The following is a 27,396-nucleotide window of genomic DNA, read 5'->3' on the forward strand; positions in this document are numbered from 1 at the left end:
GCTGCAGGGAGTAAAAGATAGGTAAAGGTCCTTGCCCTGGAGAAATAATACAGGAATCTAGAGGTTTCTAACCAAGGATGTGCTGTACTTAAGTGTCAAATGAGAGAGAGAGAAAGTGTGTGTGTGTGTGTGTGTGTGTGTGTGTGTGTGTGTGTGTGTGTGTGTGTGTGTGTGTGTGTGTGTGTGTGTGTGTAACAGGGAAGAGCCAAATCGGACTACATGTTGGATCTGTTTCTTTTACTTTAACCTTTGCTTTCCGCTGCTTTTGTTCACTAAAAGGATACTGTCCATACATAATGGCCTGCCTAGGGGAACCCTGCCCCTCTGCCTGAGGGAAACATCCGGACCCTGTCCACCTGTGGATGGCTACATGAAAGAAGAAATTAACACATCCCCTCCCCCAGGCTGGCCATTCCAGGGAATATTTGCAAAACTTATGGCCCTTTTACTTTACTTCCTCATCTCCTTCCCCTCTCTGTGCTTTAAAAGAAACTGGCATCCAAACCCCAGTAAGATGGTTATTTTGAGACTTTAGACTGCCGGGCTTTCCGAATAAAGTCGTATTCCTTGTCTCAACACCTCATCTCCGATTTATTGGCCTGTCGTGTGGCGAGCAGAGTGAGCTTGGACTCGGTTATATATATATATATAGATATATATCTATATATATATCTATATATCTCACAGAGTTATTTGACCCTTAAATAAGTACATTGTCTACATACTTTATATAATATATATTTTTAAAGCCTTGGAGTCTTAAGTCCAGAGTCAATGTTGATTCTATACTTGGGTAACCACTGTTTGTTTGAGCCTCAATATTTTCAACTGTAAAATGAGGATAATAACTACATCACAATTGTGAGGCTTAAATGAGATGACTCACGTGAAAGCTTTGTGTAAACAGTACAGAACTTTGCAAACATTTGTAATAGAGTGAAAAATTATTGAAGGTGAATATACTAGGACTTAAAGCAGTGTTTATCAAAGTATGTTAGTTGAAACATTAAGGCCCCAGGATGGTAACTGGCATTTCTCAAGAAGAGAGTTGTACGGTCTCTAGGAGAGGCAAAAACTTTACCCTCTTAGGGGTTCTGGCTGGAACTGAGAATTAAATTGACATAGACAGATTAACAGCAGCAACACATAAAGATTTTTTACATGTACATGGGAGCACCCACAACTCAATGAAGACCAAAGAAGCAGTTAGAGCAGAACACATACTAAGTTGGACAAAGTAGTAAGTAGTGAAAATGGGACAAAACAAAGGGGCTTGGGCTAGGGCAGTTAATAGTGGAGAGTGGCTATGAAGATAAGGGTTAGTTTAACAAAGTTTGTATAGATTTCCCTCATCCTTGACTCCCATCTCTGGTGATAAGACTGTTTCTCTCCTCAGGGTAGTGGGAGGACATCGTTCACTTGGGAGTTCCATCTCCTGCTTTTGGGAAGAAAAAGGAAGATCAGAGATCCTTCTTCCATCTGATTCTCAAGTGCCTTTAGCTGAAAATAATCTTTATGCCAAAGTGGCATATTTTGGGGTGGCATATTCTGTCACTCCTCAGGTCCAGTAAATTTGAGAAATTCAGGATGATACAAAGTAAAACACAGTTCTTAGGCCTTGAATGCCTTGTCAACTCAAGGAGTAACTCTATTGTGCCTCTTTCCCCAGATTAATTTGTTCTCAGGATCTAGGCCTCCTCTCCACCCCACAACCATCCCAACCCCCACTCCAGCATCTAGGGCCTGGAGATTAACAGAACCCATTTTGGGAAAGACTACTCTCCAGGAAGAAAGTTATCACCTTCAATTTACAATCCAGCAGCCTCTCCAAAGTTTAGCCATTCATCAACAGATAACCTAGGAATTCACTCAACAGCTTTCCAAGTACAGTGTTGAGATTTCCAGCAAGGAAGGCAAAAAAGGGCCAGTCAACTCCTTGCCAGGGTGCCAGAGGGGATTCCAGCATAGAATGGGGGTGGGGCAGGTAGTGGATACCTTTGGGATTCCTTCCAACGTACCGCTGCTAGCAAAGCAATAGGAAATGTAAAGTCACAGAAGTGAAGAGTTGCGAGCTGATTCTCAAAGACTTTATAATTAGGATGTAAACCCTAAAGACCAGTAACACAACTAAGAAAAGTTTCTCTGCTTCCAAGAAGTTTCTCTGCGTGCAGAAATATCTTCTGGCAAGAGAAACTGCTCCTTCCTTCCCTATTCAAGGAGGTTCATCAGGTCACTTGCTTTCCCACTATACCCCTATCTTTTATCTCCCGTCTAATCCCGTACGATTGCTCAACACACTCCAAACTCTGCCTGGCTTCATTTTATTCCTTTCCAGAGGGAGCACCCGAGAATTGCGGCTGGGAGAGACGAGAAGCCGAGGGCGCAGGCGCCTGGCGCTCAGGTACACTGACGGGCGGCCCTTCCCCCTCCCGCCCCTCGGCTTGCGCCTCCCGACGGGCGGGGCGGACCTGGGGAGGGCGGGGCAGATCTGGCGGAGCCGACCTGGGGGGGAGGGGGGGAGACCTGGGGGGGAGGGGGGGAGACCTGGGGGGGCGGGGGAGAAACCTGGGGAGGGGGCGGGGCCTCGGGGCGCGGCCGCGCGAGGTGACCGGGTCGCGGTTCCCGCGGGCGGCAACGCCAGAACGCTCACTGCCTCGAGCAGGTAACTGGCCGCCTCAGCGCTGTGTGAGGCGGCGGCTCCCCGAGAGCGGCGCGTGGAGACCCCGGGGACACGGCGCGGGAGAGAGCCGGGGGTGGCGGGGCTCAGGTGTAGGGTCGCGGATGCTTCCCCGGGCGAGCAGCGTGGCGCGGGCCTCGAGCGGCCGCTTGCCTGCCCTCCCGGTGGGACTCGTGGACGGCCGTAGCCTCGTCGCCCCCAGCCTCGCGGGGCCGAGTCTCCTTAGCGACGCCTGCTCTCCGGAGGCCTGAGGGAGGTTTGGGGCCCCTCGACAGCCGCGATATCCGAGGCCGGCAGGACAGGGACTCGCTCTGTGGGAGCACGGTGGGCTGTAGGTCCGCTGGGTTCACCGGTCCGCTCGTTGGGACCCGCGGGCCGGACGGAGGGGAGACCCCAGCCCCGGCGGGGCCGGCCGCGCGCCGTGCTCCCCGCCCTGAGCGCGCGCTTGCGACCGCCGGGCCCAGGTGGGCTCTGGCCTCTGGGTTAAGAGGAAAGCGAACGCATTTCCTTTGCTTGGAGAGTCTGATGAGAACCGGTTAGCGGATGGTTTTCATCTGTGAAGTTTCTGAAACTTTTTGAAGCGGCTGAGGGGTGGTAAACATCACTTTGTTTTGGTTTTTGCAAAACATGAATTCATCTACCCAGCTAGGTTTTTAGATTTGGTTTATATCTATCTCCTCCAATTTCTTTTTCCTTCTTCTTTCTTTACTATGGTTTTCTTTAAATCAAGGAAGTACTGTGCATGAATCGTGGGTATGTCGCACACAGGTGGACGTGCAGGTATAGGCAAGATAGATGCCAAGCCCAAAACATTGATCCCTTTAGAGTGCTTAAAATACAGCATGTAAAAGGATTGCTTTCGCATTTAAAATATACTGATTCTCACTCCAGGTAGGCAGTTATTAGAGGTGTTTTCCCTGATTGATATAAATAGCCTGGAAATATTGAGTTAATAGCACCACCGCCTACTTACCAATTTAATATTTCGATATGGAACTTTATCATGGCTAAAAATTGCTCTTTCTGGAAGGAGAGATTTGTATTGCTTGCCTTTGAGAGCTGGGATTCGAGGAGATTTGGGTTTTTATCATACATTTTGTATTTTATAGTTTTTGCTAATGACTTTGAGTGTCTTCATAACTGGAGGAAAAAGCCTTCATAAAAATTTGCTTTTTTTTTTAACCCTTGAAGAAGGAACAATTTTAAGTTCCTCTTGTATTTTATTGGCTCCACTTGAGTTGTAATTGTGTATTCACAAATAAAAACTAACAAATTGAGGGGCTAATTGAGGTTGAGAAAGAATGAGTTTGTGATTCTTGTAGGGCCTCTGGCTGAGCTGCCTGGTTGGCAGTTAGATATGTTGATAGCGGGATTTTCTGAAGTCAGGATCAGAGTTGTGAATGTTGGAACCACCCATGGATTTGTGATAGTTCATCTTGTGAGAGTGGAAGAAAACTTTCCAGTAAGTAGAGTAAGAAGAGAGGAACACCAAGGATGGAAAACACCAGGACTTAAGGGACGGGTAGAGATAGCCAAGGAGACCAAGGCGGAACAAACATTCAGGAAAGAAGGAAGCAAACTACCAGACAGTGGTGTCCTAGAAACCGGGAGACGGAAGAGTTTTCAAAAGGATAGAAATCTATTTTAGGGTCAAATGAGTCACAGGAATAAGGAAGATTGGGGCTGATAAAGTGCCTATTGGTTTTGGTAGTTAGGAGTATGTCATTGAATTCAACAAACATAATTTAAGTAAAATGATAAGGATGGAAGCCAAATTTGAAGGACTTTGAGGAGTAAATAGAGGATGAAGAAATAAAGATAGTGTAGAATCCTTATTTTGAGACACAAAGATTTGAAGGAGGAGTGATAGGGTGGTAGAGTGATAGGGGAGTTTATAGTCAGATTGGAAAGAATATAAGGCCAATAGAATACTTTTATGTTAAAGTGCATCACCCAGCATGGGAAGCTGACAGCAAGTTGCTGCACATATTGACTAGAACTATAAGTGTTTAATCTCCCCAATTCAAATTATGAACACTATTTTAGTGGTGTTTTGGTCCTTTGGGTTCAAGTGATTTTATCAGTGTCAAAGTCACATGTTAACAAACTGTTGGATTGTATTTCTCCTGAGTTCCAGTACTTAGATACTTCCAGCTTACTTTTGTCATGTGATTTTTCTAGTGTGTATCTCAATGACTCTTCTAAAAATCTTATGTAGGTATCACACATTTTGGCTAAATCAGAATTCATGAGGCATACATCAGTTAGGGCCTTTGCTTCAGTTATTATTATGCATTTAAAAGAAAATGCTCTTAGATGAAAATTTCTTTATGAGTTTCACTCCAGTCTTCATTGAGAGCTTAATTTTTGTTGTTGTTCAGGCAGTAGTTTTATGTGTGTGTTCCTTAGGATATGAAAAGAATGGCTAAAAATGGAAAAGCAAACAATCAAGTGTTGATAAGGATGTGGAACAACTGGAACTCTTGTACTCTGCTGGTAAAAGTGTAAATTGGTGGCAGTATGTACTAAAGTGAAACATATGAATAAAGTATGCCCAGACTATACCTGAAAAAATTCTAGAAACTGCAAACTAAAGTAACAGAAGACAGATAAGTGGTTACCTGAGGCGGGGGGAGTGGCAAGGGAAAGAAAAGGGGGATGGATTCAAAGGGGGTATGACGAAACTTTTAGGGATGGTGGATGTATTCATTGGTATATTAGTTTTCTTGATTGTGAAGATGCTTTCACCACTGTATACATATGTCTGACTCATGTAATTGTACATTTTAAATATGAGCAATTCACTGTAAGTCAGTACCTCAATAAAGCTGTAAAAAAAAAAAGTAAATAAAAATAGAGAGTAAAATGTGAATTCCCTGGTGGTCCAGTGGTTAGGACTCCATGCTTCCACTACAAGGGGCATGGGTTCGATCTCTGGTCTGGGAACTAAGATGCTGCACGGCTGAGGCCAAAACCAAAACCAAACTAAAACAAAATACAGAGTAGAAGAAGACATACCATTTAAGTATATTTATTTCTTTTAAATATTATAGTTATCTCAGGATGATGGGGTTATTGATAATTTTAATTTTCTTCATATAGTTTTTATATATTTTTCATATTTTCTACCACGACATGTATTTGCTTAATTTTTATTTTTTTTAAATTTATTTTTTTAACTTTTTATTTTATATTAGAGTATAGTTGATTAACAATATTGTGATAGTTTCAGAGTGATTCAGTTATACATGTATCTATTCTTATTCAAATTCTTTTCCCATTTAGGTTGTTACTGTGTTTGCTTAATTTTTAAGTGAAAAATTCATATGTGCAGAATAGTACTTTTGACACATCTACAGATTTAGAGAATACAAATAAAATAAATGCCCGGTACCTATATCATGCGTTAGAAATAATACATAATATTTTTGAAGCCCTAATTGTATCTTTCTCTCTGATTCTGTCTTTCTCTTTCCATGTTCCTTGATTTTCTGTAGAGTTTTACTACATACATAGGTATTCATAAGTAATGTAGTGTTTAGTTTTGTTTATTCCATGGCTTTTTGGGTGCACAAATTATATTTATGAGATTCATCTGTGTTGCTGTGTTATAGTTCATTTGCTTTTTTTGCTATTCTGTTATATGAATTTACAGCTGTTTATCCATCCTCCTGTTAATGGACATTTAGGGTGTTTTCAGTCTTCTTTTTTTAAATTTAATTTTACTTTTTGCTATTGAAAGCTGTTTTGTTATTACTGTCCAATATGTGTTTCTCTGTGTCCATTTGCAAGAATTTCCTATGTTTTTTGCCTAGGAGTAGAGTTGTGGATCTTCAGTTTTGCTAGATAACGCTGAATTGCTTTGTAAAGTGGTTGTACCAGTTTATACTCTCACAAGCAGCTTATTAAGTGTTCACTTTGTTCCCTTTCTAAACAACATTTGAGACATTTGTACATTTGTAATTATCTGAATTTTTTCTTTTCAACAATCTGGTAGATGAGAAATGGTAGGGTTTAATTTACATTTCTTTAATTACTGATGATGTTGAACCTTTCATAGTTCCTATTCAGTGGGATGGCTGTTTATGTTTTTTGCCCGTTCTTAATTTTTTTGTCTTTTTGAAATTGATTTCTAGAATATATATATATAATTTAATTTATTTATTTCTGGTTGCTAATCCCTTGTCAATTATGCATGTGACAAATATCTTTTTCCCAGTAAGTAGCTTGTCGTTCACTTTCTTTACAGTGGTTTTTGATAGACCCATTCTGTAGTTTAATGTAGTTGAATATGTCAGCCTTTTCCTTATGGTTTGTTCTTTTGATATCTAGTTTAACAAATCTTTCCCTTCCCTGAGGTCATAAAGATACAGTCTGATATTTTCTTCTAAAAGCTTTAAAATGTTGCCTTTCATATTTGTGTCCTTAGTCCATGTGAAATTGATTTTTGTGTGGTGTGAAGTGGGGATCCAGTTTCATTTTTTTTTCCATATAGGTTGTCAGTTTTTCTCAGCATAGTTTATTGAATATTCTGTTTTTCCTCTCAGTAATCTCTAAGTATCATATGTCAAGTTTTCATACATATGTTCATATGTTTCTGGGCTGTTCTTTCTTTGGTCTCTTTGTGTATCCTTGCTGCAATCTTACTTTTACTTTAGTTGTAAAAGAGCCTCCATACCTAAGAGGCAGGTCACCCACCCATGCTTCTTTTAAAACTCAAATTAAAGTTTAATTTTTTTCTAAAGTAAACTTTTCATCTTAGTATACAGGAGTATGTTATCTAAGTCTTAAATATCTACTGTATTCATCCGAGGTCACAAGTACTTCTAAAGCTACTTTATTGTGGATTATATTAGGCTGTCTTTAGTTTTTGCAAATCCTGTCCTAACTCACTAGAGTTAACTTCAACTTGAAAAGTAAATATTGGATTTGTACGTTTGGAATATAGTTAAGACATTTGGAAAAACCTTCACACTGAATATAGCTGTATTTAGAAAAAGAATAGCTGTATTTAAAAAATTTTTTAAGGTACTTAGGATTTAATATGTCAAAATCTAAGAGAAAGATGAAAATCTGAGAGACTGTAGGAGCCCTTAAGTCTTATTTGCTTTGAGGGTATTTGCTAAACTGAGGGAACTTGATTGGATTTGAATAAGAATTTGGTAGATTTGTAGGACCGGAGGTATAATTAGAAGTCAGCCCAGGGCTCATTCAAGATTAGCTAACAAGAGACTTTCTGCCCATAATTCTGGGATCCCAAAGGTCTTCGATGTCATGGAAAGGATGAAAACTCAACCTCCTTCAAGGATCTGCAAGGAAAATTGTCTTGAGGCCAAGTAAAGCAGAAGGGAAAAAAACCTGTCCTTGGGCAGTCGTAACTACCAGATCATGAGGGAAGTACACATCACCTTGGTGGTCTAAAAAAATTTCAAGATGTGAATTTTAAAAAATCTTTTTTTCTTTAGATATAATTCATATGCCATAAAATTCACCCTTGAGAGGATAATTCAGTGTGTTTTCATATGTTCACAAAGTTGTACAACCATCAGCACTATCTAATTCCAGAACATTTTTATTACCCCCAGAAAAAAACCTTATACCCATTAACAGTCATTCCCCATTTCCCCTTTTTCCCTCAACCCCTGGCAAACTCTAATCTACTTTTGTCTGTATGATTTGCTTATTTTGGGCATTTCATATGAATGAAATCATACAATATGTCTTTTGTGTCTTATTTCACTTGGCATAATGTTTTCAAGGATTATTCATGTTTACCATGAATCAGTACTTCATTCTTTTTAATGGCTGAATAATATTCCATTGTATGGTTAATACCATGTTTTGCTTTCCCATTCCTTAGTTGATGGTTATATCCACTTTTTGGCTATTACGAATAATGCTGCTCTGAACATTTGCATACAAGTTTTTTTTTTTGCATACAAGTTTTTGTATGGAAATGTATTTTCCATTTTCATAGAAAATATATTTTCATTCTCCATTTACCTACAAATGGAATCGCTGGGTCATATGGTAATTCTGTGTTTGTTTTGAGGAACTGCCAGACTGTTTTCCAAAGCAGCTACACCAGTTTTCATTCCTACCAGCAATGTATGAGGGTTCTAGTTTCTCCATCCTCATCAACATTTATTTTTGTCTGTCTTTTTGATTATAGCTATCCTACTGTGTGTGGAGTGGTATCTCATTGAGGTTTTGATTTGTATTTCCCTAATAACTGATGCTGTTGAGCACTTTTTCGTGTCTTTATTGGCCAATTGTCTATTTTTTGGGGGGGGGCGAATGTTCGCATCCTTTGCTCATTTTTAAATTGGGTTATATGTCAAGGCATGAATTTAAAATGATAGTAAACAAATGCAAATATTCTCTGTAGTAGTACGCTTTCATCTTTGGCTTAAAAAAAGTCCTACCAGTAAAGTTTTGAGGTCAATGGATAATTTGTCAAAGATAACCTAGTGCACGTGGAAATAAGACAACCTGAACAAGAATCAGCAGAAACAATAGACATTTAGAAGAAAACTTGCAAAGGCTTATGTATTGTAATTACTAGTTATTATTAAAATAACCATGATGGGCTCTATTTAAGTAAGTAAAAGGCACGTTTGAAAATATATGCAGGGAGCAGGAGTCTGAAAAGTGACAGAGGTACAAAGCTGGTTGAAAAGAGGAACTGAATGTAATTTCTATTAATGAAAAATGCAGTAATAAAAACTCAAAACTCATTTGTTAAGTTTAACCACAGATAAGGCAGTTAGGCAAACCCCAAGAGAGAATGAATTAACTGGAATATAGATCAGAATAAATCATTCAGCATACAGCTCAAAGATACAGAAATGGAAAATATAAAAGAGATTAAGATACATGAAAATTAGAATGATCAGAATGAGAAGTTATAGTGAGAAAGTCTAGTAAGTGGAGTTCCTGAAAGAAAAGAAATAGGGAATGGGCAAAAGCAATATTTAAAGAGATAATGAATGAGAATTTTTTAATACTGGAAAGTCTACCAGTACAGGTGGAAAGACACTAATCATAGATTGGTTATTCAGGTATACCATAATTTGTTTATTCACCTGTTGATGGACATTTGATAGTTTCTGGTTTTTGGCTTTTGCAAATAGAGTTGCTATGAACACTAATGCACCAGTCTTTGTATGGACATAAGATTTCTTTTTTCTTGAGTAAATACCTAGGAATGAAATGTCTGGATCATAGGGTAGGTGTATGTTTAACTTAAACTACCAAACTATTTTATATTCCCACCAGTTGAATATGAGAGTTCTACTTGTTCTACATGTTTGTAAACACTTGGAATGGTCAGCCTTTGCAATTTCATCATTTCTCATAAGTGTGTAGTATTATCTCATTGTAGTTTTAATTTGCATTTCCTTAATGAATAATGGTTTTGAATATGTTTTTATGTACTTTTTATGTACTTTTTTTGCCACTTGGAGAAGTGTCTGTTCAAATCCTTTTTAAATTGTGTTATTTTCTTTTTATTATTGAGTTGTAATAGTTTGTTTATATTCTGGATATAAGCCCCTTATTGGATGTATGATTTGCACATATTTTCTCCCATACTCTAAGTTGTCTTTCACTTTTTTTTTTAATTTTAAAAATAAATTTTAATTTATTTTTTGGCTGCGTTGGGTCTTGGTTGCTGCACACGGGCTTTCTCTAGTTTCTGCGACAGGGGCCTACTGTTTGTTGCTGTGCGCGGGCTTAGTTGCTCCACGGCATGTGGGATCTTCCCAGACCGGGGCTCGAATCCGTGTCCCTTGCATTGGCAGGCAGATTCTTAACCACTGCGCTACCAGGGAAGCCCGATGGTGTCTTTTGAAGCACAACATTTTTACTTTTGATTAAGTCTAATATATCAACTTTTTCTTTTTTTTTTAATAAATTTTTTTATTTTATTTATTTATTTTTGGCTGTGTTGGGTCTTCATTGCTGTGCACGGGCTTTCTCTAGTTGTAGCGAGCGGAGGATCCTCTTCGTTGTGCACGGGCTTCTTGCGGTGGCTTCTCTTGTTGCGGAGCATGGGCTCTAGGTGCACGGGCTTCAGTAGTTGCAGCATGTGGGCTCAGTAGTGTTAGACCTGCGCGGTCTCCTAGGAGTTTCGACTCGCCCAGGAAACAAGAGTCGGAAGTCGATGCAAAACGCAAGAGGTTTATTGAAGGCCGGTGCACCGGGGTTCGTTGGTCCTCACGCAGGAGGTCGAAGAAGGAACCCTTTTGGGCGCGAATATGTCAGTTTTATAGGTTCCCACTTCCCCGTATGTAAATTATAGATTTGGTTGTGTTCTCCTGCAGATTGGTCCCGGCTTAGGCTCGGACCAGAGAGGGAACTTGTCCCCAGCTGCCTGATTGGTCTTTGACAGACACCTTTTTTACATTTTGTTATCTCCCTCCTTCTCCCCAGCTGCCTGATTGGTCTTTGACAGACACCTTTTTTACATTTTGTTATCTCCCTCCTTCTCGGAAGGGGGCCGGACATCCTGGAAATTCACCCATTGTCTAAGAAGCCCCTATTGTCTGGAGAGTTCTTAATCATTAGCTGGAACAGTGTCTCTCGAGTCCCACAGTAGTTGTGGCTCGTGGGGTTAGTTGCTCCGCAGCATGTGGGATCTTCCCGGACCAGGGCTCAAACCTGTGTCCCCTGCGTTGGCAGGAGGATTCTCAACCACTGCACCACCAGGGAAGCCCTCAAATTTTTCTGTCATTGCTTGTGCTTTTGGTGTCTTATCTAAGAAATCATTGCCAAGTTCAAGAAGAATTACTCCTATGTTTTCTTCTAGCAATTTTGTAGTTTTAGCTCTTACATATAGATTTGGATCAATTTTTACTTAGTTTTTGTGTAGAGTGTGAGATAGTTGTTCAAATTCTTTTTTTTTTTTTTTGCATGTGGATATCAGTTGTCCCAGCACCCCTTGTTTGAAAAGACTATTCTTTTCCCTTTAAAGTTTTTTGGCACCTTTGTAAAAATCAACTGACCATACATGTAAGGATTTATTTCTGGGTTCTCAGTTTTATTGCATTGCATATGTCTGTCCTTATGCTGATACCAGTCTTGATTACTGTAGCTTTATAGTAAATTTTCAGGTCAGGAAGTATGACTTGCAACTTTGTTCTTCTTTTTCAAGATTGTTTTGGCTATTCTGTGTCTTTTGCATTTCCATGAGTTTTAGGATTACCTTTTCAGTTTCTGTAAAGGAGCTGGAAGGGATTTTTATATGGATTGTGTTGAATCTGTAGACCAGTTTGGGGGAGTATTGACATCTTAACAATATTTTGTCTTACAATCCATGATCATGGAACGTCTTTTCATTTATTGATGTTTCCTTTTTTTTTTTTGAAGACTTTATTTTATTTTTTTAAATTTTCTTTATTTTTTTGGCTCTGTTGGATCTTAGTTGCAGCACGTGGGATCTTCATTGAGGCATGCAGGATCTTTCTCATTGCAGTGTGGGCTTCTTGTTGAAGTGCGCGGGCTTCTCTCTAGTTGTTGTGTGTGGGTTTTCTTTCTCTAGTTGTGGCGTGTGGGCTCCAGGGCACGTGGGCTCTGTAGTTGTGGCGCGTGGGTTCAGAGTGCGTGGGCTCTGTAGTTTGCAGCACGTGGGTTCTCTAGTTGAGGTGTGTGAGTTCAGTAGTTGTGGTGTGTGGGCCCTGTGGCATGTGGGATCGAACCCACATCACCTGCATTTGACTGGGGATCGAACTTGCATCTCCTGCATTGGAAGGTGGATTCTTTACCACTGGACCACCGGGGAAGTCCCTATTGATGTCTTCTTTAATATCTTTTAGTAATGTTTTGTAGTTTTCAGTGTACAAGTCTTGCATTTCTTTTGTTAAAGTATTCCTAGGTATGTTAGGGTTTGTTTTTGTTTTTGTTTTGGGTTTTTTTGCCTGTTATTATGAATGGAATGGATTTCTTAATTTCATTTTTAGACTGTTCATTGTTAGTGTATAGAAACATAACTATTGATCTTATATCCTGCTACTGTACTCAACTTGTGTATTACTTCTAGTAGGTTTTTAGTGTATTCCTTTGACTCTTTATTTACAAGACCATGTTGATCTGTAAATAGAGTTTTACACTTCATTTCCAATATGAATGCCTTTTATATCTTTCTAGCCTAGTTGCCCTGGCTAAAATATCTATTACAGTGTTGAACAGAAGTGGTGAGAGTGGATCCTTATCTTTTGCCTGGGTTGAGAGGGAAAGCATTCAGTCATTTAGCAATTACTATGATGTTAGCAGTAGATTTTTCATAGATGCTCTTGATTATGTTGAGAATATTCTCTTCTATTCCTAGTTTGCTCAGCTTTTTAAAATCATGAATGAGTGTTGGATTTTCAAATCATTTTTTGGTATCTATTGAGATGATCATGTAGTTTTTGTCCCTTATTCTACAATATAATGTATTATGTGAATTGATTTTCAGATGTTAAACCAATGTTGCAATCCTGGGATAAATCTCACTTGTTTATGATATATAATTCTTTTTATAATTTGCTGGATTCAGTTTGCTAGTATTTTGTTGAGGATTTTTGGGTCTATATTCATGAAGAGTATTCATCCTTTTACTTTTAACTTATTTGTGTTTTTATATTTAAAGTATGTTTAAGTAGCATATACTTGGGTCATGCTTTTTTTTATACAATCTAACAATCTCTAACTTTTAATTGGCATATGTAGAGCATTCACACTTAGTGTGGTTATTGATATGGTTAGGTTTAAATCAATCTTGCTTTTTTTCTGTTCATCCCATCTGTTGTTTGTTTACCCTTTCTTCTTTTTATGCTTTTATATCAATTGAGTATTTTAGGGGTATGATTCCATTTGATCTCCTTTGTTGGCTTATTAATTGCACCTCTGTTTTCTTACTTTAGTGGTTACTATAGAGTTTATAGTACATATTTTTAACTTCCCACAGTCTACCTTCAAATGGTGTTACATATACCACATCACATCTTCTACAAGGACCTTACAATAGAATATTCTTCCTTGCTGGCGTTTGTGCTGTTGATGTCATGCATTTTACTTTTACATGTGCTATAAACCCCACATCACCATGTTATTATTTTTGTCTAAGCATCAATAATCTTTTATAATAAATCTTACATATTTATCTGTGGTACTCTCAATTCTTTGTGTGTGGGTTTATATTTCATCTGGTATTATTCTTCTACCTGAAGGATGTCCTTGAACACTTCTTGTAGTATGGATCTGCTGGTGGTGCATTCATTCAATTTTTTATGTCCGAAAAACTTTTTGTCACTTCCTTTTTTGGAAGATTTTCTTTAGGTATCAAATTAGATGTTGATAGTTTTTTGTTTTTTCCTTTCAATACTTTAAAGATTTTTGCTCCACTGTTTCCTTACTTGTATTGTTCCTAATGATAACTATGTTCCTATGTATATAACATGTCTTTTTTTTTTCCAGCTGCCTTTAAGATTTCCTCTTCATCACCAGTTTTGAGCCATGTTAATATGATGTGCCTTGGCATGGTTTTCTTCATACTTCTTGAGCTTAGTGTTTGTTGTTTCTTAGACCTGAGTTTTGTAGGTATCATATTTGGAAAATTTTAGTATTATTTTTTCTGCCTCTCCCCATCTTCATGAATTTCAATTACATGTATATTAGGCTGCTTGAAATTGTCCCATGGGTCACAGATGCTCTTTTCATTTTGTTTTTATTCTTTTTTTCTCTCTGTATTTCATTTTGGGTCTCTTATTACTGTACTTTATTGTTTCTTTTGCAATATCTAATCTGCTATTAATCCCATCCAGTGTATTTTCCATCTCAGACATTATAGTTTTATCTTTAGAAGTTGGGTTTGCATCTCTTTTTGTATCTTCCATGTTTCTATTTAACTTTTTGAACATATAGAATCACTTATAACTATTTTGATGTCCTTAACTGTTCATTTCATTGCTGTGTTGGTTCCAGTAGATTGATTTTTCTCCTCATAATTTTTTTCCCTTTCTTTGAATGTCTGGTAATTTTTTATTGGCTGCTACCAGACAATGTAAATTTTACCTTGCATGCTATATATTTTTAGATTTCTGTAATTATTTTTTGCTTTGGGACATAGTTAAGTTTCTTAGAAATAGTTTGATCCTTTTGAGTCTTGATTTTAAGATTTGTTAGGTCAGACTAGTCTTTAGTTTAGGGCTATTTATTCCCCACCACTGAGGCAAGACTCTCTGAGTCCTCTCCTCAGTATCCTGTGTGAGGTTTTTCCAGTTTTGTTGGTGGGGACAGGCATTATTACTGACCTTGGTGAGTGTTGTTATGGTCTTTTAAACTTTTCTGGTGGTCTTCCCCCAGTCTTGTGTAGTTTTCTTGCATGCATTCTCTGATCAACACTGCTGAATACTTAAGTGGGACCCTCTACTGATGTCTGTGCTTCTCTCTGTGTACACATCTCTACTCTCCAGTAATCTGTACAAACTCTAGCTCCCTTATTCTTATTTATATAAACTTGTTTCCTTTTCTGCATCCCTCTCCCATCTTCTCCAATTCATTTTGGATGACTCAAGGCCGTCAGCTTTGAAAACTTTACCCCCAGAAGTAGTAATCATTTTTAACCAGTCCTCTCACATTCCCCTCATGATTAATGTTAAGTATTTGCAAGCTTACTGGGGTCAGAAATGTTGTTTGAGGAGTATGTTAGGAGTTTTTATATAAGCTAGTTATTATACTTTGTTTCCTTGTCTATCAACTACATATTTGCTGAGTTCCTGCTAAATTCCCAGCATCATACAAGGTTCTGAGTTTTAAGTAGAAAGTGAGTACAACATTGTTTCTGAAAAGTTTTTGTTCTAGTAGGGGAGATAGAACAGGTGTCATGAAATGTCATGAAAAATGTAAAACTTCTTTTTTTTTTAATTCACTAGATGTTTAAAAATGAGAGAAATTAGTATGATCCGGGTGGTCAGGGAATGCATCCTTTAAACAGACTGAAAAGGGCATTTGAAAAATTTAAAAAAACCCAGAAATCAGTTACAAGGTATAATGGAAGAAAAAGTACCATTTAGCCAAACAAATTTCATAAGCATACAATAAACAAGAAAAGTTCAAAATTTATGAGGAAAATTGTAAAAAAAAAAAACTCCTAAAGATACAAACATAAACTTGACTTGAACAAATACTCTGAATAGGAAGACTCAACATCCTAAAGATATCAGGTTTTTCTAAAATAATTTATAAATGTAACATGATCCCAATAAAAATGTCATCAGATTTTTTTCCTTCTAGGTCTGGACAGATTATAAAGTTTATCTGTAGGAACAGATAAGCAAGCATAGCTAGAAGAACTTTGAAATTGAAGAACAGTAAGGATGGGAGACTAGCCCTGCTAGATAATGAAACATATTATAAGCCATAATAACTTTTAAAATGTGGTATTGGTTCAGGAATACAGATCAACTGAATAGAAGATATAAAACCAAAACCCAGTGGCAGGACTTTCCTGGTGGTGCAGTGATTAAGAATCCGCCTGCCAATGCAGGGTACAGGGGTTTGATCCCTGGTCCCAGAAGATCCCACATGCCACGGAGCAACTAAGCCTGTGCGCCACAACTACTGAGCCCATGCGCCACAACTACTGCAGCTCACGCGCCTAAAGCCTGTGCCCCACAACAAGAGAAGCCACTGCAATGAGAACTATGCGCACCACAACGAAGAGTAGCCCCCAATTGCCGCAACTAGAGAAAGCCCGAGCACAGCAACGAAGACCCAACACGGCGAAAAATAAAATAAATGAATGAATTGATTAAAAACCAAAAACCAAAACCCAATGGCATGTAGAAATTTAGTCTATAATAAAAGCAGCATCCTAAAATCAATGAAAAAAATAGGAATTTTTAATAAGTGGTGTTTGTGATACTGGGATAGTCAATTAAGAAAAGCTAGGATTGGATTCACTTCTCATACTGTACCAGGATGTACAGTATTCACACACTTATATATGTATGTATATGTGTATATATGCATATTTGTATATACAATACACACTCCCCCTCCTTTTTTGCATAGAGGAAAACACCATCATCAGAGTAAATCAATTTCACTAGTAAACCAAAGTGAAAAGAGGACGACAAACTGGAATAATGTTTGCTGCTTCCATTATGGACATTGCATTAATCTCTCAAATTTATGAAAATCCTCTAAAACTGAGGAAGAAAAGGACCAATAACTTTATAGAGAGATGGGCAAGAGATAATGAACAGTGAGTTCATAGAGACAAATACATATTAGCCTTTATATGAAAAGGTGCCCAACCTGATTTATAATAAGAGGTGCAAATTAAAACAGCACAAGATATAATTCCTTTCCTATCATATTGGCAAAAGTCCAGCATTTTGACAAATATTCTCTTGGTGATAGATACAGGTACTGTCATACATTGCTACTGGGAATGCAGAATGGTACAACTTTAGAGAGAAATTTAGCAGTATTAAGCAAAATTACACATATATTTACCTTTTGACCCAGTAGTCCTTATCTCTAAGAATCTGTCTTACAGATATATACTGGGAAATATCTGAAAATATGTGTATACAAAGTTACTGTGTCACTATTTCTAACAGCAAAAGACTGGAAACAGTCCAAATTTTGATCTTGATTTGCAGAAAACAGCTATAAAAAATATTTCACCATAGGGGAAATTTGAACATTGGGTAGTTGATTATCTTAAACTTTTTAGATGTGATGATGTTATTATGGTTATGTTAAAAGAGAGTACCTTTTAGAAATACTTGACATGTTACAACCCATTACAGTTACTGTTTATTTTGATGCTCAAATTGATCCATGTTTAGCCAGTAGAACCCCTTGGAGTTAAGTCTTGAGTCCTTCAGCCACATCTTTTAGAGATAATTACTTAAATATTTATGAGTGAGATTATATGATTGGAATATTTTTCAAGATAATCTGAAGGACAGGGTTAGTAGAGAGATAAAGATGAATTAAGATTTGCCTTGAGTTGATCATTGTTTAGGTGGTGGGTGTTTTGTTATACTATTCTATCTTCTTTTGTATGCATTTGAAATTTCCCATGAAAAATGTACAGGTAGTAGGCATAAATGAAAACAGTGCATTTGGAACAAAGTCATTGAAGCCAAGGTAGGCAATTGGCTTCTTATACAATTTTATGTTCCTGGTAAATTTAAAACAGACTCTCTGTATTTCCACTATATCTTATTTGTGGTTTAGTTAGCTGGTGTGTGTGTGTGTGTGTGTGTGTGTGTGTGTGTGCGCGCGTGCGCGCGCGCGCGCGCGCACACGCAACAGAGAGAGACAGAGAGTTTTAGATTTTTCTGTTAGTGTAATTCTCAGTATTAAACTAACTCAAAAAATACGAAGTTGTTTGTTTATTGGCCCTCATTCATTATAGGGCCTTTGGATTACCAAAAGAATCAATTTGGAGGAAGTGAACATTTTCTCACACTTTCTATGAGTGTCATATTTTCTTGCAAATTTTATTTGGACATTGATTTAGATATATCAGTCGAAAGAGAAAATGGAGAGTGGAATTTTTTTCAGATTTAACATTTGTTCATTTAGTAATTTTTAAGCATGTCATTTTAATAGCTTATAAGGAGCCTAGGTTATATAAAATTGCATAAAGGAACAAAAATCTATTTTGCTCTAAACATGTTTGCTTTGGAGCCCTCATTATGTCTTAGACAGATTATGTGATTTATTTAATGATATCTAATGACATTAAGCATGATCATGTTAACTTGTTTTCTATTCTACCAACAGATTAATATTAAAATTGGAAATTTGTATCTTTTGCTGGATATTGGAGATTGAATGTAATGGCAACAGAATTTATAAAGAGTTGCTGTAGAGGATGTTTCTATGGTGGAACAGAAAAGCACAACTGTGAGTTTTGCTTTGTTTTGATTTCAACATTTATTTAATGTCTTCTTTATTTGTGACATTTTGTGATATAAATGTAAATGAGACATGTTTCCTAACTTCACGGGGGAGGCAGAAACATAAATGTAAGGCACACTAGCTCAGTATGAAAGTACCTTGGGGCATAGGGGAGAGAGAGATGAATTCAACTCAGGAGACACTCTAGGACATCACCACAAAGAAGATGATCCGTGGTATGGAAGTCTGAAGAGGATTTTAGCAAGCTGAGTGGGAAGCAGGGAGTAAGAGAATGTGAGGATTAGACATGAGTATTACAGGTGGATGAAATAGTATGGGCAAAAGTAGGGAAATATTTGGGGGATAACATACTCTGGCAAATGTTTTAATTTAAATACAGAGAATTTCCAATTTACGAACAATGCATTAAAAAGTGCCTTTCATGAATGAATGAACAACCAATAGAGAAGAGACCTGTAACTTTATCAAGACCCACATTTATCAAGGACTCCTGGAGATTTCGCTTTCTATTGCATGGTTTCCTCAGCTCTTCAAGGTTATGACTGGAACTTTATTTTTCTCTGGCTCTTTCTTATATTTCTTTGTCTAAAGCATAGCGTCTTAGTATGTTTTTGAGTATGAAGGCTTCTTTTTTGCAATAAAGCATTTCATAAATTCCAACACAATAGTAATTGTACTTCCATTCAGTCTATAGACGGTACTAACTGTACATGAAGATTAGCTCTAGGTGTCCCTTACCTCCCCATCCTAAGTCACACAGCTTAGGAATCAAGTATCTCTCAAGATAATGGACAAAATAGGTCATAGAAGCTAGTACAGGGAGAGTCGATATTATTCTAGGGTCAAAGTACATTTTATTTTGTGGTTTGGTAAAGATTTTGGTAAAGACTTCGAGACCTTTAGCTTCTTTTCAAAGTAACTTTTGGTATTTAAGACTGAAATTAACCGCTAGTATTGACAACAAGAATTGTTTTGTTGACAGTATTTTTATTTAAATGACTAGATTATTATTTGAATGCACTGTGGAATTAACTACAGTATAAACTTGTTTTCCATCTATGAGCTCTTTTGTGGAAATGAGACTCTTTAAAAACTGCTTTTACCATTATGATAAGTTAATATACTTTGGCAGAAGTATATTAACTTCTCAAATATTGGCTAGACAGAATTAATGTAGATTCCAGAGTGCTTGATAGGACCCATGAGTAGTTTATGTATCAGCAGTTTCCTTTAAAATGATTAAATAAGTACCAAAGCATGTTAGGTTTAGATTATTATATATAAATCTACATACATATTTGTGATTTTTTTCTCTTTTCTCTTCTCTTCTACGCAGTATCTGTGGAAAGAGACTTTAAAGCAGCAGTATCAAATAGCCAAAATACTGCTATCTGTATACCTCCATTGACGTCCGTTTCTGTAAAGCCTCAGGTTGGCTGTACTGAGGATTATTTACTTTCCAAATTACCATCTGATGGCAAAGAAGTACCGTTTGTGGTGCCCAGGTTTAAGTTATCTTATATTCAGCCCAGGATGCAAGGAACGCCTTCACATTTGGAAGAACTTGAAGGTAAACAGTAAAATGGCAGGATTTAAAAATCAACCTGCAGCATTTAAAAGCTGTTATTGCTGTTATTTTGCTCTTTTACATATGTAAAGATATAAAATATCTTTTATGTACAAATTTTACATTTCATTTTTTATATGTTCTGCTCTTTCTGTAGAGGAACTTACTGTACAGTGTTTTTGAAGTCCATTATGAAATCTGATCACAATCAACATTTGTGTGTAGATTTGACCTTTCTAATGGAGTAATATAATTGTAATATGTCAGTTATTCTTCACACATCTAGAAAGAAAAACAATAGAGGAATTATTCTGTTTTAGATCAGTAAATACAGGAAATAGTCTTATTATTTTCTAAAATTTAGTGTAAAGAGAAATAAGGAAGCAATGAAGTATTCTTTCTTCCTTCCCTTCTTTCTTTATTATTATACTTCTCAGTCTAGATACACTTCCCAGCCTAAACAGCCACTTGAATGAGGTAGATTCATTGGCTGAATTTTGGCTGATGTTTTAGAGGCCAATGAACTAAGGAAGATAAAAGGGAACAACATGTAACTCTTGTATTTTAGAAATATTTCATTTTAGTTCATTGAAACACTGTCATTCACAATGATTTATTCCCTGAAAAATTTCAAACATACAGAATAGTTGAAAGAACTTAATGGTGAATGCCTGTATATCCACCACATAGATTCTGTCATTGACATTTTACTATTATACTTTATCACATACCTATCTATCCATTTCTCTAACCATTATTAATCCTTTTGGGGGTAAGGGGAGAATGCATTTCACAGTAAATTGCAGACATCAGTACACTTCCCTCTAAATACTTAAGCATATATATCATTTACTAAAGTTCAATTGTCTACAGTTTTCTTCTTTTGACATAAACTTTAAACACAATGAACTGCCCAAATTTTAAGCGTGTATTTGTTGAGCTTTGACAAAGGGATATACCAATGTAATCCAAACTCCTATCAAGATCCACAGTATTTCTCTAAATATTTTTCCTGCCCCATCCTTTCTCTCTTCTCCTTCTGGGATACCAATTACACATATGTTGGACCTTTTGATATTGTCTTATGTGTCTGTGAGGCTTCTTTTTTTTCCACCTATTTTGCTCCTCTCTATTCTTTTTTTTTTTGTATAAGACATTTAATTTATTGGTCTTTTTGGGGAATTTGATGCATCACCAGTGTATTACAACTGAGCCATTAATCTTGTAGCTTCATCAACATTAACTGGTTCATTTTCATGATACTGCTGAGGAGTCAGCTGTTTCTGCAGAGATTCAAGGGAAAGGCCTTTTGAGAAGCTGCACGTTCTTTTGTATATCTACAGAAGCTTTATTCACTCTGTTAACTTTTTCTTTTCTTTTTAAAGATTTATTTATTCATTTTATATTTTTTAATTTTTGCTACGTTGGGTCTTCATTGCAGTGCGTGGGCTTTCTCTAGTTGTGGCAAGTGGGGGCTACTCTTCACAGTGGTGCGCGGGCCTCTCACTGTGGTGGCTTCTCTTGTTGCGGAGCACGGGCTCTAGGTGCACGGGCTTCAATAGTTGTGGCACGTGGGCTCAGTAGTTGTGGCTTGCGGGCTCTAGAGCACAGGCTCAGTAGTTGTGGCGCACAGGCTTAGTTTCTTCGCGGCATGTGGGATCTTCCCAGACCAGGGCTCGAACCCATGTCCCCTGCATTGGCAGGTGGATTCTTAACCACGGCGCCACCAGGGAAGTCCTGTTAACTTTTTCATCACTCACAATGTTTATCTTCTTAAGATTAGTGGTAACTGGTTTTGCTTTAGTTTCAACCTTTTAAGCTTTTTTGGCTGGCTATGTGGAATACATTCCTGGACTTCTGCCCTCTTAGTTTGTTCTTGGCCATTGTCTGATACTCTCATGCAGCTGCTCAAGTTCCCGGTGACGCCATCTGCATGCCTCTCCTTTCTGTTCTTAAGGCTGGATAATAATGACCTATTTTCAAGTTCACTGTCTCTTTCCTCCATTATTTCCATTCAGCTGTTTAGTCCATCCAGTGAGTTTTTAATTTTAGATGTATTTTCAGTTGTAATATTTACATTTGGTTCTTCGTTTATAGTTTCTATTTCTTTTCTGTGATTTCTTCCCCCCCACCGCCCCCATTATTGTGAACCTATTTTCTTTTAGGTCTTTGAGTTTTAACATCTTTGTCTACTATTCTGACATCTGGGTCATCTAGGTTTGGATTCTGTGGATTGTCTTTTTTTAAGAATGAGTCACATTTTCCTGTTTCTTTGTGTGGAGTAATTTTGGATTGTGTTCTGGATGTTGGATGTTATGTGGTGGAGACTCTGGAACCTGTTACATTACTCCGATGGGTTTTTTTTTCCTTCCTTCACTCCCTCCCTCCCTTCCCTACCTCTCTCCTTCCTTTCCTCCCTCCCTCCTTTCCTCCCTCCCTCCTCCTTTCCATCCCTTCCTCCCTCCCTCCCTAACTTCAGCAGGCAATTAACTTGATTGTACTGTGCTGCAGATTCTGTGTCTTTGGTGGCAGCTGCTATCTGAGCTTAGTTTTTTTATCCTTAGTTGGAGTCTGTCCCACACATGTGTGGTTCAGGGATCAGCCAGATATTTGAGCAGACTTTTAGTCATAGAACTTGAGGTTTTCTCCTTTCCAAGATTCCCACCTTACTTTCTAGCAGCTGTGGTTGCTCTGAACTCTGCGCTCTGTTCTTCAGGCCAGAAAGACTGGGTTTTCTACCGGAATTTTATCCACCCTGCACAGTGCCAATTTTGTCCTGCCCACAGGCTAAAAGTCGTTAAAAACAGGTGGCCATTCCCCTTTGTCCCAGAGTCAAGTGCTGTTCAGAATCCTCACTACTTTTGTTCACTCTCTAGTACCTTCAGGGTATTTTGTTTGTTTGGTTTGGTTTTGGTTTAGAGTTTATTGTAGTTATCTACAGGAGAGTTGGGTCTGGTAGCAGTGATAATTTTTTTTTTAAGCAAGGAAGGATGAACCCTAAGCCTGGCCTACCACCCTGTTTTGCACATATCAGCAGTGTCTCTCCAAAACAGTTTTTAAAAGTTCTGGCTCACAGGATACCCTGATCGATTGATCTTTCTCTTTCTCTCGCACTTGTTAACAACATTATGGTTAAACCATATAAATGGTCTTGTAATCTGTTTTATTCATATCATATATTGTGAAGCTTTTTAATGGCCCCATAGTACTAAATCACATGGATGTACCATAATTTAGTTAATAAATTCTCTATTTTTAGACATGTGGGGTATTTTATGTATTTTCATTATCAGAAGATAAGTAAGAAATACCTACCTGGCAATATGTTATAGTTTTTCTTTTGTCTTTTTTTTTTTTCATTGTATCACTGGAAAACAGATTACTTTTTGAGTTGAATGAGTGAGAAATTGGTTTACACTTAAATTATAGGCTCAATAAAGATCTGGTAAAGCCATCTGATTTTTAGCATATTGGAGAGAAAATTATTTTATTTAATTAGAGTCAGGAAAGTATTCTTGGTGCCTAATTATGGAAATCAAACATGTGTATCTTGTATGTTTACATGAATGTGTGAGTGATGGGCTGATATGGAGATTTTGAGAAGGTAGAGCAGACCACTATCAATAATGACTAAAATTATGTTTCAGATATTTTAAATTTGTTAAGTTGCATTGCTTACTTGCTGATGGATCTGATTATAGCTGCAGCTTACTGCTTTGATAACAGATTGTATTATTAACATTTTACTCTGTTTGCTTCATCCCATATCTATCTACCTATCCATTAAGAGAATGCATTTTGAATAAATATTGAAAATTTTAATTGGGCTTTTGAGAGGTATAAGCAGTTGTGCTACTTTACGTTTAGTTTTATAGCACTGTGATTCTGTAAATTGAGAGAAATGCCTCTTGAACTTTAAAACTGATATCTTTTTAAGGGGAAAATTGGAATTCTTTACTGACTGACTTATAAAGGAAAAATGGAGTAAGAATATTCATTTTTAGGGCTAGCCTATAAAGATAGAGAGTCATCTTTGGTGCTACTGCTCTTGACAGTGCTACTCTTATTACCATAAACAGACTTTTGTAGCAGTGTTTATGTGCTGAACAATTTAAGAGTTAGCTTATAAGGTGTACAGGCTCCTTATAAGGCTCTCTGGCATGATACCTCCCTCTTGGCATCCATCTGCCTTTGTACAGGGCTTGGATTGTACACATAGTTATTTGAACCAGAGTGTGAGGATAAGATCTCACTTCATAACCACATATTTTCTTTTTCTTTTCTGAACTCAGTGTGAAGCCACCTGTTTTATTGTTTAGCTTTTTCAGAAAATATTAATTTCTACTGTGGTTTCTATTTTAAATGGGATAAAAAGATTTAAAAGATGGTGATGATTTAAACATTTGAAAAACTTTATGTCTATTATTTCTAATGTGAGTCTTAACTTTGAAAGGAATTTGATCTATTGTTTTACCCTTTAAAAATTGTGAGATATAATACACATAGAAAAAAGGAACAAAACAGAAATTTACAGCCCAGTGATTTGCTACAAAGCAAAGTGCGTGTATGGTCACCACTCAAATAGAGTGTTACTAGTAAAACAAAAGCTTCCATCTTCCCCCTTTTCAGTCACTCTAGAGTAATCAGAATCCCAGTTGTAATAATCATCACTTTCTTGCTATTTTTACTTTTGACCACCTAAGCACATACCCCTAAATGTTGTGGTTTAGTTTTTTTCTGACCTTTATATAAATGAAATTATATATTCAATATATATTCTTTTGTTATGTGTTTTTTATATAAATGAAATTACATATACAATATATACTCTTTTGTTATGGGTTCTTTATATAAATGAAATTACATGTTCAGTATATATTCTTTTGTTATGAGTTCTTTCATTCAACATTATGAATGAGTGGTATCTCATTGGAGTTTTTTTTTTTTTTTTTTTTTTTTTTTTTTTGTGGTACACGGGCCTCTCACTGTTGTGGCCTCTCCCGTGTGGAGCACAGGCTCCGGACACGCAGGCTCAGCGGCCATGGCTCACGGGCCCAGCCGCTCCGCGGCATGTGGGATCTTCCCGGACCGGGGCACGAACCCATGTCCCCTGCATCGGCAGGCGGACTCTCAACCACTGCGCCACCAGGGAAGCCCTCATTGGAGTTTTAACTTGCATTTCCCTCATGACTAATGAGATTGATCACTAGGTCATGTTTATTGGCTATTTGGATAGCCTCTCTTCTGAAGTACCTGCTCAGTGTTAAGCCAGTTTATATTTGGGCTTGCCTGTCTTTTTCTTACTGGTTTATGGGAGTTCCTCATATATTATGGATATGAGCCCTTTGTCAGTTATATATGTTACACATATCTTTTCCCACTCTGTGGTTACCTTTTCACTCTCTTTAAATAGTCTTTTGACCAATGGGAATTTTCAATTGTAATGTAGTTAGGCTTATTAAAATTGTTTTTATGGTTAATACTATGTTCCATTTAAGAAGTGCTTCCCTGGTCTAAGGCCGTGAGAACTTTCTTATAAATTTAATTAAATATAGAAGTTTTATTGGTTTGCCTTTAACATTTAATTTAGATCTACAGTCCACATGGAATTTATATTTTGTTAATATGTTTTATTGGATTGAAGTGTTCTTTTTTTCTACACCAATATCCAATTTTCTTATCACCTTTTATTATTATTTTTTTTTGGCCGTGCTGTGTGGCTTGTGGGAACTTCCCCCACCAGGGATTGAACCCGTGCCATGGCAGTGAAAGCCCATAATCCTAACCACTAGGCCCCCAGGGAACTCATCACCTTTTAATGAAAAGACCATTCTTTCCCACTGTTACGCAGTGCCACATTGATTATAAATCAAGTGTCCATAAAAGGGGTTTCTCTTTCTGAGCCTTCTACTCTGTTCCATTGATCTTATTATTGTTCAAATATTCTATTCTTAATACTGAGTAGAGCAAATCTTTCAATCTTGTTTTTCTTCTTAAGGATTATATTTTGGTGTTTCTTGGTTCTTTATGTTTACATATACTTTTTTTTTTTTTGCGGTACACGGGCCTCTCACGGTTGTGGCCTCTCCCGTTGCGGAGCACAGGCTCTGGACGCGCAGTCTCAGCGGCCATGGCTCACGGGCCCAGCCGCTGCACGGCATGTGGGATCTTCCCGGACCGGGGCACGAACCCGTGTCCCCTGCATCGGCAGGTGGACTCTCAACCACTGTGCCACCAGGGAAGCCCCCATATAAATATTTTTTATTCTTCTTTTCGTTATTTGATTTCTAACTTTATTGCATTGTGGTTATAGAACATACTCTGATTTCAGTCCTTTCAAATTTATTGAGACTTGCTCAGTGTATCTCAGCATGTGGTCAGTTTTTATAAATGTTCTGTCTTTGTGAAAAGAGTGCATCTCCAAAAAAAAATGATTATCTTTTTTACTTAAAAGATGTTCTTTCTGCAGTAGAAAAATAAAGGAAACGCCTGTCACAAAATTTAGAATTATCTGTAGGGCAAAGAGGAATGCCAGACATTTATCAGACTGTCTTGAGAGCAAGGTTCATGACTGACACCTGGGAGAATACTCCACACAGTTAGGCCTGAATAAACATCTGCTCATTTTTTTAGATATCAAATGCATGTGATTTAGTATTACTTGAGACATTTTTTTCCCTTTGCCTTGGGTACACCAGTTGTTGGCTAATAACTCCAAGAAAAGGGTGTTGTAAAACTTTAGAAACACTTGCTTTCAGGATCTGCCAGAGCATCTTTTGGAGCTAGAAAGGTAGAACTTTCCAGTTCGTCTCAGCATGGACCCAGCTATGATGTATATAACCCATTCTATATGTATCAGCACGTGTCACCTGATTTGAGTCGGCGCTTTCTTCCTCGTTCAGAAACAACGAAACGATATGGATCGGGTATGAAAAAAATTTTTCCTCTTTAACAAATGTAGAAATCAAATTAAATCTAAATTCTGGAAGAAATGATTCATTTTATGAAAAGCAATTTAAAAATAAAGAGAAAAGCAGGCTTCAGAAGTGATATGATAAGCATCGTAACTTCTCTGTGGTTTATATCTAATGTAAAAACGAAAGATTAATGAGTTATGTATATTGGTAGTTCCAAGTTCCATTTTGTTTGTCCTTTTTTGAAAGAAATTTTATTTTTAGATTTTGCACATATTTTATATAACATCTATCCATTCATATTCTACAACAAG

At 37.4% G+C, this 27,396-nt stretch overlaps 1 protein-coding gene and 1 pseudogene across 1 annotated transcript in view; one reads left to right on the forward strand and one right to left on the reverse strand.

Annotated features, from left to right (window-relative positions):
* Positions 1-2,598: 2,598 nt before the first annotated feature.
* TC2N (tandem C2 domains, nuclear) overlaps positions 2,599-27,396 on the forward strand; it is a 46,223-nt gene continuing 21,425 nt past the window's right edge. The window contains exons 1-4 of the mRNA XM_060165896.1: positions 2,599-2,662; positions 18,464-18,586; positions 19,938-20,171; positions 26,927-27,094. Of these exons, the coding sequence (XP_060021879.1) occupies positions 18,520-18,586; positions 19,938-20,171; positions 26,927-27,094 (469 nt within the window). The 5' untranslated portion in view covers positions 2,599-2,662; positions 18,464-18,519. The remainder of the gene's footprint in view (positions 2,663-18,463; positions 18,587-19,937; positions 20,172-26,926; positions 27,095-27,396) is intronic.
* On the reverse strand, positions 21,371-22,052 carry LOC132529422 (ribosomal biogenesis factor-like; annotated as a pseudogene).

Source organism: Lagenorhynchus albirostris, chromosome 1 (genome assembly GCF_949774975.1).
Source record: "Lagenorhynchus albirostris chromosome 1, mLagAlb1.1, whole genome shotgun sequence".
NCBI classification, from domain to species: domain Eukaryota; kingdom Metazoa; phylum Chordata; class Mammalia; order Artiodactyla; family Delphinidae; genus Lagenorhynchus; species Lagenorhynchus albirostris.